A 16908-nucleotide genomic window follows, 5' to 3' on the forward strand; every position below is an offset into this window, starting at 1 on the left:
ATAAAATAAATATAAGGATATCACGATAAATTACATTAGAATTTTATTTGTTTCTTTGACTAACTTATTTTTTATCTATTTTTGTTTAAATTATATGCTTTTAAAAAATATGATTTCAGCTATATCTACATTCATCACATGAAGAAAACAAAAGTTTTTTATCTTAATAAATATCAATCTTTTATAAATTAAAAATTTTCTTTGAATTTATATCTTTAATAATTAAATTCTTATAAATAAAACTTAAAATTTACTCATTAATAATTTATTAAAATTTATAATAGTACTAATTGTTACAATTTTACATATAATTTAACTTTTCTCAATTTTTTAAAACTGTAAAACATTTGCAACGTAATCGAATTTATGATTGTTTATAGATATTTTGGTAGGAAGATTTTCGAAGATATGTAATTAGATAATAATTTAAAGATAACACTATAATAAATTTGTTTTCCCATTTATTATCATTTTAGAATAGTGAAATTAAATCAGAAGTTACGGAACGATTGAAGAAGGCAAGAACGATTAGCGAATGCGTAGCAGTGTCTAGATAATGCCTAACAGAACTGTTAGTACTGAGAAAGCACTCGTACACACTGTCACAGTTTCGCAGCTCAGTTGTGAAAAGGAAGCGGACCGCGCAACACTCACGGTAACTCTCGTGTATCCTAAGCCCGGAAATCGCAGTATTCGTCGACAATCGGTTTGCGACGTCAATTTATTGTACCGCTGGCGCGATCGATTAAATCCAACATGGGTGTGTGCAAGATAATTAAATGGTTCAAGTAAGTTCTTGTTTATTTTAAATTAAAAATGCAAAATAAAAACGCTAATGGGGATTCTTCAATCTTCATATTCTTTGTGTATTTCGTGTTTAATTTATTGATGTTATGTTTTGTCACACGCAATTTTTTCAGTTTATTTGAATTGCACTAGAATTGAGTTTTTGAAAATTACAAGCTATTTTATAAAAATTGTATTTTAATTGTTTGGCACTTGCATTTTTAATTATTTATTATTGAAATAATTATTTGTTAAACAAACTGTTTGTTCGGTGTTTGTATGGAGCACGGTTAAGATGAAAATATGTTGTGCTTCGTAATAATTTCATCTCTAAATCGAAATTCAAATAACTATTTCATAAAATATGTGCTTCGTGACAATTCTCATCTCTAAATTCAAATTCAAATAACTCTTTCAAGATATGTTGAGATATAATACGAAGAAATTCTATTTTTTTATTTTGATATATTAGTTTGCACGATAAAAAATAAATAGTATATTAGCACAATAAATCTGTCTGCTAACATAAGATTTCGTAACACGTCACAAATAGAATTGTCCAATTGCTTTAACTTACCGTGCTTTTGATATGATTTATTATCATTTATGTTGATAAACTATAATTTAATAGTAAATTACAACATACTGTAATATATCATCTCTTAAAAATATGTATCTTACATATTTGTTACATTACTATTTTTGTCATCTTTTCAATTTCCAAAAGCAGTTTCAGTAATTTTAAGAAAAATATGTTTCGACGTTTACGATATGACATGCAAGACAGTACATCTAAATCTTGTTATAAGGTGAAGGTCGTCGATATTCATATCAAAGTTGATAAAAGTGATAAAAATTGTAGTCAGTGCATTGAATATAATAGATATTAAATATATTGGCAGTATTCTTGCGTCAAAGAGATGAAATTGTTTGATATGGCATGTACAATGCGTATTGCGTAATAACTATTCATTGCTTTTTATTTTTTTTACTGTGCAAAATAATATATTAAAATAAAAAATTTAAATATATTTTTTTTTTAAATAATAAATTACAAATAATGCTAAAAACGAGAATATTTTTTATTTGGAAATAAAATTATCTAGAGATTTATTATATATAAAGAAAATATCTCACACATCAAGATATTAAATCGAGAATTTATATTTTAAAAAATCAAGCTCGTAACAACATGAAATACACAACACAAATTTTACATTCTTATATAATCTTGTTTACAATTATTTCAAATAAGCTATAGTTGTGTTTATTTATTATGATCAATGTCTTTCTTCTCCAATCAATTTGATTAAAACTTATAGAAGAAAATGGATTCAAATTGATAGGAGGAAATTGATTATTATGCATCTAGTCTTTTTGTGTAGTTCGATAAATAGTTTGTGAGGAATGTAGCAGCAAAATAAACTGCATTCATAATCAGTCGATAGATTTGATATCGAACAGGAGAGAAATGCATTGCGATAGATATCTCAATCTCGCGCTTACATAAAGTTAATTAGACGATATCAGCGGTTCGCTCTTGATCAGTACACGCATAAATGCACGCGCGAGAACTGCGTATTATAGAAGAAACATCGAACCCGATCTGAATAATATAAGCGGAAGAGCACACATGCACGAAAGATACATACTTCGCGATTCGCTTCCGAGTTTCTCCGCCGTTGCGCAGAGGAGATCTCGACTACTTTCCATTCCGAGAAAATGTTTCGAAAAGTTCAAGCGTATCGAAGACACGGGCTAATTACGACCAAAAGAATAGCGACTAAGGCCCCCCCGTAGGTTTGGGCACCGGGGCATACCGTTAACTACACGTTTCAACCAGCTCGCAGCCCGTAATGACTGCCATTATCTCCTCGCCGAGTCGCGCGAGATTGTGCGAGTTACCGTTCTTAGCATCCGTGCCGCTATAAAATTGCACCGGTATTTAAAATTGCGACTTGCGCATGGAGTGAACGACCATTGTCTCATTGAGCGAAGATGGCAAAGAAAACCACTAAAGCCCGTGAATGGCGGGATTATAAAATTTTACCTCTTTCTGAACAGGACGATTATGAGTATTGTATAGACAAGAACACAGCTGACCTTAATTTTCATTATAATTCTTAGACAGATTTGAAGTTGTTTCCTTCAGAGAAAGTTTTAAAGGAGAAACATAACTTTTTTTGCAAGTTCTGAATATCCAACGCGAAATTAAATAGATTAAAATATTTAAATATTAAAAAATAATAGATGCTTGATAATATAAATTATATTATTTGGTTAGTTTCAAGAATAATTAATTCGCAAAAAAATTTTTTATTTCCAATCACTTGTGTTATGAATGTGCTTGCTATAGTGAGCATATAACCGACTTACGGGTTTATATGTATTATATGTGTATGTATTTATTATGCATACTGATGCACACGATACTTTCTCAGTTGCAATCTTATAGGAACGGATGCCTAATAAAAAAACTATATGATCAGCTATTTGGCATGCAAATGAGTCGGAAAATTGAACGCACGGCGCTATGCCGGCCGATACGTCGGCAAATAGCGTCTCTAATTAATGCCTTTTTAATTTCATTAAGATATGTAAACCAGTTGAAACGCAACTAATTATTTTCTACATTTTCTTTTACTTTTTTAACACGATTTCTGTATTTTTTGATTGTGAATCGTCGAATTATAAGTGTACTGTACGAATAATTACATCTTCCAATTATTCCCAAGTTAATTAATTTAGCAAAAAATTTAACTTAAAACTTCAGATATAATTACAGTTAAGAAAAGTTATAAAGATTTTTGAAATTTTATAAATCCTAAAAATTTACAAAAGTTCAAAAATTTTTAAATTTTGTCAATTATACCTGAGCAATAATCTCTACCATTATTTTAATAATCATAATTTTCTTTTAAATGTTACAATATACATTCCGTCACTTTCTTCTATACATTTCATATTTTGAATCATAATATTGCATTCTTACGCGCGTCACACATACATTCCCACGTTACGATGAAAATAGAAAGCATTGTCAAAGTGTTTATGATTGGGTGAGTTTGTCGTTTTCGTATCTTTCAAGGTTGATCGAGGATCATAAGCTGACAAACCTAATGTAAGGTTAGTGCGAAATCAAAGTTGTCACGATACATTGCTGTTCCTAACTATGAGAATCATATAATATCACGATGAAGAAACTACTGAAATTCAAATGGGCCAAAATCTCCAAAAAGTAAGTGATTCAATTATGTAAATTCCGAATTCATCAAAAGGCCTCATTAAAATTTGATGCGTCATATGTTCGTAAAAGCTAAATATCCTAATTAGTTATAAATTAAATTAAATTCTGTATGTAAATAAAGTAAACTCTGTAATTTTCATGAATTAATTAAAGTAATTAAATATGATTACTGTTATTTTTCAATAAAAAAACTATTAATTCTTTTAAAGCATTGCAAACTATTTTTTTTTTGCAGTCAGATTCGTGCCTTTCTTTAAATTAAAAATCAATTATCGTGAAAATGTACAGTTCTTATTAACGGTGAACTTATTGACTTATTCATAACTAGATTTGCCCGCCTAATAATATTACCGGATTAGTAACATCATCATATTTTGTCATAAATTTTAAAATCTGTATTTGTAGTAAGTTTTGTGATATATTCACATCAAAGAATATCGTAACAATAGATACAATCCATGACCAAGACAAAGAAAGAAAGAGATGTGTTAACGAGAATCTGAAATAAGTCGCGTTATTCTGTGATCCGTGGAGAACGGAGAATCAGGGAAAGTGCAACTTTGCAGATACAATCAATTTCGCGGTCGTGCAACAGTTGCCGGCGATCCTTTCAGTTTTTGTTTTATTCTTTATTTCACATAATCATCCTACTGACATTAAGGACCTTTCTTATTTGCTGTACTCTCTAAAATCTGTCGATCTTTAAATGTCTAAAATCTGTAGATTTTACATTTTATACAGGTCGAAAGTGATTCTTTTTAAAAAAAAAAATCTTAAATGGAATTAATCTAGTTTTTTGCAAAAAAAATCGTTATCTCTAAAAGATATCTTTTTAAATTAATGATATAATCGAATAATATCAGTGATATAATTTTGTGTGTCTAAGAAAATAGTTTTCTTAAAACACATGATAAATTATGAAAATACAGCATATAATTGATGAAAGAAATTTTAATGCGCAGATAATAATTATAATAATCTATATATTAATAAACAATAAATTTTAAATGCATTATATAGATGTTATAGCAATAAATAAAGATAGATTAAATTGATATACAAAGATATTCTGTTAATCTTGATAAAATGGATTGACAAAAGGTATTTAAAGTCAGTAGAACGACGTAAGATGCTAGAGATACGATAATAGTATTAAAAATAAATTAAACATATCCCTCTTTTTTTCAGAACAACTACACGGTCGGATAAGGACGTACAGTCCCCGTCGCCAGTGATACCAGGCGGCAAGTAAGTGCAATTTATAATTATTGCTTACAAAAAAAGCTTAAAAATCTTTGCACATCATGAAACATCTCACAATAATAATTAACCATGCAGTTTAATTAGTTATAAGATGCATTTTATTGCGCCTTAAAACTTTTTCAACTATAATGAAACTTTTAATAAATGGGAAATGTTTAGTTTTTATGCTTTAGGTAGTAATATACAGAGTGTCCCATGGGAAGTTACTAAAACTAATTAGTTGTCATTTTTATGACGTAGAGCAAAGAAAATAAAATATTTTCTAACAGAGAACATTTTGCAGTTTTATTTACATATAAACTAAAAACAATCGGAAATATTTTTATTATTCAATAAACGTTTATAAAAAATATCAAATTTTGCTAATTTTAATGGTTTATATTTTCGAAATGCGCACCGAGTTATAGCAAAAGAATTAAGTCACTTTTGGAAACTATAAAAAACTTTATGCAACAAAGGTTACAGTTACAATTATATTTTCCGAAATCGACTTAATTTTTGTTATAATTCTGACAGTGCGCACGCCAAAAATATATACCATTAAAATTAGCGATATTTAATCATGACATTTATGGTCGTAAAATTAATGTACAAACGAGAATTTTCGGAAAAAAGTTTAAAATCTAAAAACAATTTGATTTTCGGGCAACAAGTTCAAAAATAGCGTCTAAAACTGACCATGACTTACGTTTTATGACTGCAGAAGCATAATGACTTGCATAAATACGAAGAAAGGGTTCCAAAAATTTCATATTTTGTCCCGTGCAGTACATCCCGCAAACAGAACTGCAATTAAGATTTTATCATGTCATTACTATGTCAAATGCTATTTATGAATATAAATTAAATTACAATGTGTAATTAAATTAAATTGCCATTTAATTACAATATGAATTTAAATATTTAATCTAGAAATAATTATTATGATTTTTAATACGTCAAATTTAAATATGATTAACTTTAGTTTGAAATGCAACCATGATTTATGCAAAATTCAGAAACATAATTATTCTTAAATGTTTTAATACACGAAATTTGCGTATGCAAAATCGATGTACCACTGAGAATTTTCGAAAAAGTTTCAAATTTAAAGTTTAAAAAACAAAAATCTGTCTGTGTTACATCACTGTTACAATAGTTATTTTGCTGCAAATACGAGATAGCTATAATAGCTATAACATAAATTTAAAAATTCTGAAAATCCAGAAATAATTAAAATTTTTAATATATAAAGCCAAACTGAAATGTAATTAATTTTATTGCAATGTAGATACTATTTTTTGAGAATGTAGATACCACTAATTTGAGATTGAGAACAGTGGTACTATTCTTATATGCTTTAATTGTGATTTTGGAAACATAAAATTGATATATACTCCTACTAACATAGATTTAAAAAAAATAAGTTTAAAAAAAAGATCTCTTTATGTCACATTAGATTAGACAATATTTAATTTGCTGCAAATATGATATATTATTGATATCATAACAGCACTCATTTATCTGTATATATATATATATATATATATATATATATATATATATAAATATTGTAGATTTTAATTATAAAACATTGAGATACCAATATGAATGTTCTAAGAACAAATTAAAACAAAGATCAGTCCCCCAGTCATGCTAATATTGCAGCACTTATTTGTCTGTAAATAATATACATTTTAATTCTTATATAAAATTGAGATACCAATATGAATGTTCCAAGAACAAGTTAAAATGAAGATCAGCCCCAGTCATATACTGGAGCAGTCATTCTGTAAATATAACATATGACAGTTACAATATGAATCTGCAAAGTTGATCTATAATATCTACGCATCTTAACTAGTATAAATATAAAAACAGCTTACCAATGTTGATTTTCGAATAAGTTCCAAAAGGAGTTAAAACTGGCTGTAACTTTTATGATCGCGAAAGCATAACAACTCGCGGAGAAAGGGTTCCAAAAGTCTTATTTCTTGTTCCGCGTGAACAATTGAAATTGCATTATTACGTTATCGCGCCATTTATGAATACAAGTGAATCATTATAATACATATTTCAAACATGAAGTCAATATATTAAGTTTTATAAATTCTTAGGCTATTGTTATATGACAATTACAAAATGTCAATATACATTTTCAAAAACTAATTTAAAAATTAAGCAATACAGTTTTAATATCGGATTCAATATTTTTTACGCGCGCTTTTTATACCAGTAGCGCCACGATTAAGTGACGATACCAAAAACTATCTGAAATGCAGCCAATTGCGATTGCTGATTTGAAAACGAGCGATCTCTGTGTGTGATAACATCTTTTATATTCTAATACTGCAATAAAGAGGTTAGAATGCATAAAGTGATCAGATGAGAAAAATCTGTAATTGTCAATGCATTAATGCCAGTATCTGAATATAACATTTTGTATCTTTGATTTGTTCAATTTTGCCAAGGTATTTCTAGATATTATTCTTCACGCAATCATGTAAATATGATACTAAAATTGTGTGTTTGTAGAGTACTTCTTCGGAAAACCTAAAAGTAATACTATTTTTGTACTAACATTTTCTTTATAAACATTTGGAACATTTGTATGTCAGATTGCATCAAAATACCCGAAAATCGCCAAAGATTTCTTTTTTCTGTGGAAGATTTTCTGTGAGTCTGCTACAATTATGGCAGTTACATATCCCCGTAGTATCAGGTATGGTTTATTGAATAAATTACAGAATACATAAAAAAAAGCATACATATAAGAAGGTGAACACGATTTACATTATTTATTCACGTTTCAATGTTTTACTGCAAAAAAATTTTTCTTCAAAGATTCATTATGTATAAGAGCATGGTTAAATATTTTTAATAACTGAATTTTTATTATTGATTATTTTTTGTTAATTCAATATTTTAATTCTTAATGTATACTTAAAAATATTTTTCCACACATTAACTTTTTATTTTATTAATTTTTAGATTTTTAATACTTCAATTTAATGATATTTATTAAATCGCTATTAGTTTGTAGATTTTTTTATAGATTTAGAGAACAAAACTTTTCTTTTTCTTTATTTTAATTTTAACCATCTTTATATTTTAAGGATTAATATTTTGCCATAAAACTATTTTATATTTTATTAATTTTACATTTTATTATATATTATTATACGTTACTATATTTAACAAAATTGAAGTTTTTTTCATATCTCCAAAGGTTAACTATATCAAATAATTATGTAGCATACAGTATTTATAATTTAATGCTCGATTTTAAAATTGCAAAGTTATGTTTGCATAATCCAAGTGACGCAGATACTGGTGCTGCTCACTGTATGGTCATCGCTACAAGCATTTTATTTCCTCAGTTGTGCGAATAATCGTGTGCAGTGCGCTTCTAGGCTTCTCTGCTATGAACTGAATTTTTGTGTTATAAGTCGCGATAAATAATTATGAGCAATGTCTTCAATATGACTCGGTAATTTTTGATAAATCTACATATTAGAAGAAAACTGTTTTGGAGTGAATAAATTTTATACGACAATATAAAGTATTTAATGTGTAATAATATTGTTATAATAATTATGAGTTAATGTCTAATAAGATTTGGTTTAATTTTAATTATATAATTGAAATTATTTATCACTTCTAAAATCATTATATATATGTATACTTAATTAGATTAATCAATTTCAATTCTAACACTGAAATACGTATTATGTGTATACATGTGATAATTTAAATTGACGTGAAATTATGTCATTATTTTTATTTGTGCAATAACTTTTACATTAATGTGTAAAGTGAGAGTAATGATAGACTAAAGCAATTGTAAGTTCAATTAACAATTACAAGTCTAAGTAATAAATTTTAAGTCTAATTAAAAATATATTTGCATACTTTAACTTTTACTGTAAAAAGTTAAAGTAAACAACAGTTTATGTTTAATGTATGCTATGATTCATACATGTATATAGCAATATTCAATTTAAACATTTTTACATGTATGTTCTGTGTGTATGTGTATATAATAATTTATTAATCAGTTTTATGTTTGAGATGAGATTTCATCTTGATGCTATTAAAAATACATAATAATTTAAAAACATTACTTCTAAAAAGAGATAAATTTTTATTGTAAACATGTAAGATTTTTATTTTTAAGATTATACTTTACAGTTAAATTATTTGCCTTTGATAACATTAGAAGATAAATAATAAGATACTTCTTTTGCAGTGAATATTACCGAAACTTGTTACAACAGTTTGCAAATCGCTGTCAAACATCAAACGGAGATATCTCAGACCCGGACTGGATCCTGTATCTGCCTAAAGAAGAGAACAATGAATCTTCTAAAAAGGACAAACGAAAGTTACGGAAACGTATACACCTTGTGCCGGGAGTACCACACATACGGGCTTCCGAGATATTCGAAATCGGATACGTCGCAGGCACGGAGAACCGATATCTCGAACTGATTTCTGCGGAATGGCACAACACAAAAGTGACGCTAAAAAGACACGTTTATCCACCATGTCGGGATGCAATAAAAGTAGATGTGGAAATTCTTAGGTAAAATCTCTATATGAATATTAATAATGTAGTATACAAGAAAACGGGTCTATTAAGATAATTGTTTTTCAACATTTTTAAATCGGATATTTACAAAAATTCCTTCAAATTTAAAATTTGTTTTTCTCAGAATCTTTCATTAATTCTTTTTCATTAATTGCTATGTTTTAATTATCAGCGAAATTCGACATCCGAATATACTGTTGTTAATGGCCACAACGCATATGAATGAGCACGGTCTCGTCTCTATTTTTGAACCTGTCGATTGCACATTGTATAATTATATACACGAGCAAGGAGAACGGATAAATATACAAAGAATTATGCAAATTGGTATAAAATTAGCGGACGCATTAAAATACTGTCACATGCGTGGATACATTCACGGAGCGATCAGTTCGCATTGCGTTTATTTTGCATCCGATACAACTATCAAGCTTGGTGGATGGGAATTGGCCAGACAAATTGAAAACGTATGTAAAACAAATTTTATTGTATCAAATAATTTGGAAATATATAAATTATGTAGAAATAGGCATATTAACACAAATTGAATGATTTCTTTTAAACTTATGAAAGTTGTATTTCTTTATAACAGTTCAAATGATTTAATATATTTAATATATTACTTCATTATTCCGTAATATTCGAAATAATAAAAATATGCATAATTGATTCGCACTTAACAACTTGTTAACGATGAGTATGCGTTCACGTATTCAAGCTCAATTGTGAACCGATTTAAAAATCTCACAGTCAGAATAGACTATAAAGAAACGAATCACGTCATATCCGTGATCTCATGACACACCTACGGGTGTCTCATCAACGGAAACAGCTGCCATTGTTTTCGACAAAATGTTCGTTTCTGAATAAATTCACTGTACCGTATCGATGTTAATCGCGCGCACAATCTGGAACGCGGAACTCGCGTAAATCATAATCGCAGTTAAATATGATGGATTATTGTCCACAATAAAGACTACAGGATGCAATATTAATGCAGAATCATATATCTTATCTCGATAAAAAGAGGAAATTGGAAAAAAAAACCGGTTTAGAACCGTTAAATTTTGCGCGACTGACTTACATTAAATTTTTAATTATAATTTGTTATGATAAATGTAGAATGATAAATAGTATTTTACATTTTAAATCTTATTTGCTTTAAAACACTTATTAACAAAAATGTATCCTGTTCTTATAATAAGGCATCGGTTATTACGTTTTTTATAGATTTCTGTAGAACATGATTATGAAAAGTACTTGCGACTGGAGACCTTCAAGTGGCAAGCACCGGAAATGTCCTATGGACAAAATCCTAGCAAGAAAACCGATGTTTATTGCTTACTATTGTTACTTTGGGAAATGTGTACAGGTATATATACATACATATTATGATTATAATATCTTTAGGATAAACTACTTACACATATCGTGTCATAAAAAAATAATCGATTTGAAAGTGATTCAATAGTAATCGATATTTACTTAATTTATATTATTATAGGAAATATACCATGGTGTGGATTCGATCAGTCAAATGTAAAACGGCGATACGCAATGCGAAAACGCGATGTCGTTGTAAATTTGCAAAATGTCCCATCAATTCTCCATAATTTATTAGAGGCTGGATTACAACCTGACGAGGCGAAAAGAACATTAGACATGGAAAAAATAGGAAAGAAACTTCATAGACTGCTGGTATATTTGTATATATAATACGATTTTTCTCTCTCTCTCTCTCTCTCTCTCTTCTCTCTCTCTAGAATTCGCGCAGCACCTGCCAATTATTGATTTTTTGAATTATAATTTATTAAGATGCATAATTATTTACAATCAATTTTGTTTTAAGATGATATACGAAGAGACAGAAGAAAAAGATGGCACATGTGCTATAAATGAGTGCGGAAACAATAATAATGATCCTTTATACAATGACACATTAAGCAGAAAAGTACCTCCTGCGTTAACTGTAGGAAATAAAAAATTCATTAAAAACGACCAATCAATTCGTACTGTGATAGAAAGAAGATCGCCCGATCAATTTTTCAAGTCTAAACAAGTGGAACAATGTAATGGAGAGTTGAAGTCCAAAAATGATACAAAAAATATTAGTGCGTCTACATTCAATAATAGTATTGTGAGTCCAGTGACCAAAGTAGAAATTGTTACTCCCTGCACACGTTGTGCGGAGATTTCAAATATAGTGCAAAATATCGACGACGAAAGTGATGCACGAACCAATATAAGACGATTGAAAGAATTAATAGCTAGTAAGAGGGAAAACTTCTTCTTAGGGATTGATGATTCTACATTCTCTTCGTTCCCAGCTACAAGTAAGTAAAATGTATTAGCATATACTATTATGTTCACGCATTAATTACATATCATTTTTAAGATAAATACTTTTTAACATGTTTCCGAAGTTTGAAATTTAGAATATATTATAGCATTTTAATTATATGTATACAGGTCCGAAAGCTACAAGCACATTATTGTCGCAAACGAACAGTCCCGATTATGTGCTATGTAAACCAGCTAGTCATACTATTACTATGGAGCCTAAATTCAAATCACTGAGTGAATATGGGGCTATCCGATATAAATCATCGTATGCTCAGCCACGAAAGGTACTTTTTCCATATTATATCTGCGTGAATTAATGACAGTACTACATACGTAAATTAATGTTTTTATGAAATATATTTTTATATTTCAACATAAAATTAAAAATTTGAGATTAGAAATTTTAAGTACAAAATTGTACAATAATTTTTTTTAAGCTTTTGTGCTAAATTCGTCTTTATTTGTATATTTGTTACATAATAGGCACCGTACACGAGTATGCCTGAGAGCATTAAACATGCAATAATACAACCTAAAGTTTTGCATTCCGATGCTAAAAGTTTTTATGAATCAACATTATGGAGAAAAGAAAAAGAAATTTGCATATCTCGAATGGGACGTGACAATAAAGAATATAAAAAAGTATAAATATTATATTGTTATGTTATTAACAACGTGTATGAATATATTTTAATATTATTTTATATTTTCAGAGTTTACCACTGTCGCAATCAATTAATGACGTCACTCCTGTCATTAATAATGATAAAATACAATATTCCAAGAATAGTTCAACAGATACTAATAATACATATACTATTAAAGCTACAAATGGTAAATTGAAAAGAATATATCTGTTCTTTATAATTTTATATCAAAAAGATGTACATATTATATTCCATTATTGACAATGTCTAAATAATTCTTATTTATGTTACGAAAGGTAAAATTTATACTGAAGATACCAAAGAATCATCACCAAAAAACGTGAGAAGTATTCCTGTGTCCATAAACGTTTCAACTTCTCCGCATAAATCGATACAAGATCTGAAAAACGCTCTCGATCGTGCCACGAAGATAATACACTCGACAACACCTTCCAAAAGTTGTCATTCCAACTTGAATGATATACAAGAACGCGAAAACCTGTATGAAATGAAATATGACGAAGAAGAAATCAAAGTTATCGAAAACGGAATGTCTGATAATGAAAATTTTCTGGGAATAAATCGATTTGCAAGTACAGAAAATAATGAAGTTGTAGAGCATGATGAAATTTTCAATCAAGCTTTCATTAATAACAAAACACTCGGTTCCGCGATTACAAGATCATCAAGTGAATCTGGAATATCAACGCGGGATCAACAACCAACAAATTCGCAAGAAATAAATAAAAATAAAACTGCTTTTTCAAATGAATGTATGTTTTCGCAAGAAAGAATAGATTTGAAATCAAATGAGAAGGAATATGTTAATATAAATGCTATCTCTAAGAATATTGGAATAAACGATGAACTGAAAAGACGTTCTTTACCAGCAAGGCTGAATAATTTGGGTATACCGTTTAGTCCAGCAAAGATTACTCATAAAAAAGTAAGTTAGCTAAATTTTATTCTGAATTTTGTACACAAATCACTATAATATAATGGAAATTAGATCTAAAATTTGTTTTGTTCTATCATATGTTGACATAAGCCATATTTTTAGTCTGTAAAAAAATAAATTTTTATGTACTAATGTGGCTATATTTATTCTATTTTTGCAGAATGCGCAAGACAGCCAGTATACAATCGAGGAGCTATATATCGATGATGATGAATTCGGAAGTAGGTTAAATGATAATCTAGCTCTTTTAGATGATATGTATTTATTAAATACTGGCCATTTAAATCTACTAAATATTTTAAATGACAATGAAAGTCTACCTCAGACTACAGAATTGTAAATTATCTTGGATTTAATTTGTTCATTTGTTCACACATGTGTAAAAATCATTTTTTTTTTTATTTTATAATTTATTTCTGCCATGTTGACGATAAAATCAATATAAACTTTTATTTCATGGCATTTTGACGATATAATTAATGTGAGCAATATTAATTTAATAACAATTACTTATTTCTTGTGACATATTCATGTTTGCGAACACAAATAATCTAATATTATACAAGATGTTTCAAGAAATACTAAGTAATTAAAAAAAGAATTTTGTTATTAATAAGTAAACTAGGACATATGTTAAACACGTTTGTATTTATTTATACATACCTATAAAAATAAATATTTAAAATAAAATTAAATAACGTTAATATTAACTTATCATAAATTTATTTCATTAGACAAGTAGAACATTTTGTATACGATTTTAGATTATTTGCTACACTTATTTTACATAACATGCACAATTGTCTTGTGCATTAAAGGTATAAAAATTACGATCAATGTTTTCTTGCGTTTATTTCATAGATTAAAAGTTACAATGTATAAATAAAAAGAAAATTGTTTCTCATAAAAATAAATATAAGAAAGTTAAATATGCTTCACTGTATCCCCATTTTCTTGTGTACATACCCTATTTTACTTATAACACATATTAATCATTGCATTAACTACATGTAATAATAAAATTATTTGTGCTATTTTTATCTCTAATTTTTCTAATTCTAATTTTTATAATTTGTGCAAAAATATTAAGCTTTGTCAAAGGATTTTAGAACAAAACATTTTATTTTTGAAAGTAGTGCTTACTACATTTCATATCCCAAAAATAATAGAATTTTTTAAACACAAAATGTTACTTTTATGAATAAATAAATTTAAAGAGCTAATCCGAAAACAGATACAATGCAATACATGGTTTTATTTTCCCAGCGTACTGTGCAGCTGCCATCAGTAGCATTATCCCAGTAACATGAACTGGCTGTATGAAGTCCAGCCCCATTTTTTTGCATGATTGTACAAGTCACTAAACATAATTTTCATTATTAATAATAAATTAAAAACAATCCATACACATAGTTAAAAATGATTAGAAACAAATTAAATTATCTTCTCTAGTCAACAGATTAATATAAAATTTATAAAAAACAATAAAGTAAATTGTTGCAATTTTCTATACATATATTTAATTAATAAATTATTTAACTTAAATATACGGTATTAAATTATTTTTTTCTTGAAATATTATTTGAAAATATTCCGCACTGAAATAAAGAAATTAATTTCTATTACATACCAATATATTTGTATGCCTTTTGTAATTTGGTAAGATTGCCTAAACATGCTTCCACAACATTTGAAGTCCATTGATTGACTTTATTATGCTGATACGCATTGCCACCTATTGATACTTCAATCGCTTCTTTGATAATGTTACTCACATCATCCACCACAAATTGCAACTGGAATCATAGGACAATTTTACATTAAGCAATAAGTTTTTAAGATGTAACTAGGTGTGATTAGTTGAATATAAAAAACTAAAATATTAAAATATTAAAAATTAAATAATCATATTAAATAAGAAATAAGCAACATCACACATCTTTGCTAAGAAAAGACATTTCTATCATAACGAATTCAGAAAATCCTATGTATTGAGTATTAATATTATTTTAGAGCATAAATAGAAACACAATTAATTGATATCATTTCAGCTTATATTTGATAAATGTATGCATGACTCATAGATTTATACTAAGCTTTTTTATTTAATTTAAAGAATGAAAAATATCATTAAGAGACTAACCTCTTCCTGTGCATCCTCCATTTCAAGCAAATATTGCTAGAAACTACTTCACACAATTCAAAATATTATCTGTAATAATTTAGAAATTATTGTTTATCCAACCAAGGACAATTATTTGCTGTTACAGATTTTGAAAGCTAGAAATATTAAACATCTGGAGTGTCAAAAATATTTCAGAGTAATACCAACAAGGCCAAAAGACCTACAATGATTTTCTTAATTCCCCACGTAGATTGTAAATATTTTCCACTCGAGTTAATAACAGCAAGAGTATTGCATTATCAAGATTTACCGTAGTATTTGTCTTATTGTTATAACTTTCTGTAATGCTGCTATGCGACAATTACTCCATAGCTATCTGTAAATAAAGCCAACCGTATAGTTACATATATATATACATAGTGATATCTCAACTGTCATCGCCGGTGTGTGCTGTTACCTAATATAGCTATTTTGTAATTAAGAACTTTAAACTAATCATGTATCTTTTTTGACTGTGAGATTTTCAATCAATTTAACTTTTCAAACTTTCTTAGCAAAGATAAAACCAGATTTATTTATATTTATACATTTATCTTACAAATAAGAGAGATTATCAGCAAGTTTTATTTTTTAAAACAATTTCATACATATTAAATTTTCAAAAAAAAAAATGTAAATTTCACATAAATTATTTTGCATAGAATTTTACAGCAAAGAAACGTTTTTGGGATGTTTTCTAATAGAGGATTCATACTGCATCCAATATGTGAAATGTCAGTGTATCCAATAAAAAAATACATTTTCTAAAAAACTTATTTAACGCCATATTTGTCGCTAGAAAATAAGCTTTTTTATTGGATACTAAATGTACGCAGAATGATAGATGTAATGTGAATCCTTCATAATGAAAACTATTATTTTATAGGGATATTTGGCGTAGTCAAAACTGTTAAAACCATTTGTATTGGT

General features: G+C 27.8%; 2 protein-coding genes across 9 annotated transcripts; one reads left to right on the plus strand and one right to left on the minus strand.

Annotated features, from left to right (window-relative positions):
- Positions 1 to 599: 599 nt before the first annotated feature.
- On the plus strand, positions 600 to 14523 carry LOC105674350 (uncharacterized). Of its 5 annotated transcripts, XM_012370598.2 has the most exons (13): positions 601 to 788; positions 3875 to 4024; positions 5222 to 5281; positions 9525 to 9860; positions 10039 to 10333; positions 11097 to 11238; positions 11371 to 11564; positions 11716 to 12199; positions 12336 to 12493; positions 12693 to 12851; positions 12923 to 13043; positions 13153 to 13802; positions 13975 to 14523. In XM_012370598.2, the coding sequence occupies exons 2-13, from the start codon at positions 3981 to 3983 to the stop codon at positions 14152 to 14154; spliced, it is 2823 nt and encodes a 940-aa protein (XP_012226021.1). In that variant the 5' UTR covers positions 601 to 788; positions 3875 to 3980; the 3' UTR covers positions 14155 to 14523. The 5 variants fall into 5 exon arrangements, with proteins under 5 accessions (XP_012226026.1, XP_012226022.1, XP_012226021.1 ...); XM_012370603.2 differs by lacking the exon at positions 12693 to 12851 and having other exon boundaries at positions 600 to 788; XM_012370599.2 differs by lacking the exon at positions 3875 to 4024 and having other exon boundaries at positions 600 to 788.
- Positions 14524 to 14649: 126 nt separating this feature from the next.
- On the minus strand, positions 14650 to 16390 carry Dlc90F (dynein light chain 90F). 4 transcript variants are annotated; one of them, XM_012370612.2, is made up of 4 exons: positions 16250 to 16390; positions 15958 to 16026; positions 15445 to 15610; positions 14650 to 15174 (listed from the first exon to the last, which is right to left on the minus strand). In XM_012370612.2, the coding sequence occupies exons 2-4, from the start codon at positions 15976 to 15978 to the stop codon at positions 15026 to 15028; spliced, it is 336 nt and encodes a 111-aa protein (XP_012226035.1). In that variant the 5' UTR covers positions 15979 to 16026; positions 16250 to 16390; the 3' UTR covers positions 14650 to 15025. The 4 variants fall into 4 exon arrangements, with proteins under 4 accessions (XP_012226035.1, XP_012226033.1, XP_012226034.1 ...); XM_012370610.2 differs by having other exon boundaries at positions 16164 to 16369; XM_012370611.2 differs by having other exon boundaries at positions 15958 to 16094; positions 16164 to 16369.
- Positions 16391 to 16908: the final 518 nt, after the last annotated feature.

This window comes from Linepithema humile, chromosome 1, assembly GCF_040581485.1.
Source record: "Linepithema humile isolate Giens D197 chromosome 1, Lhum_UNIL_v1.0, whole genome shotgun sequence".
Taxonomy (NCBI): Eukaryota; Metazoa; Arthropoda; class Insecta; order Hymenoptera; family Formicidae; genus Linepithema; species Linepithema humile.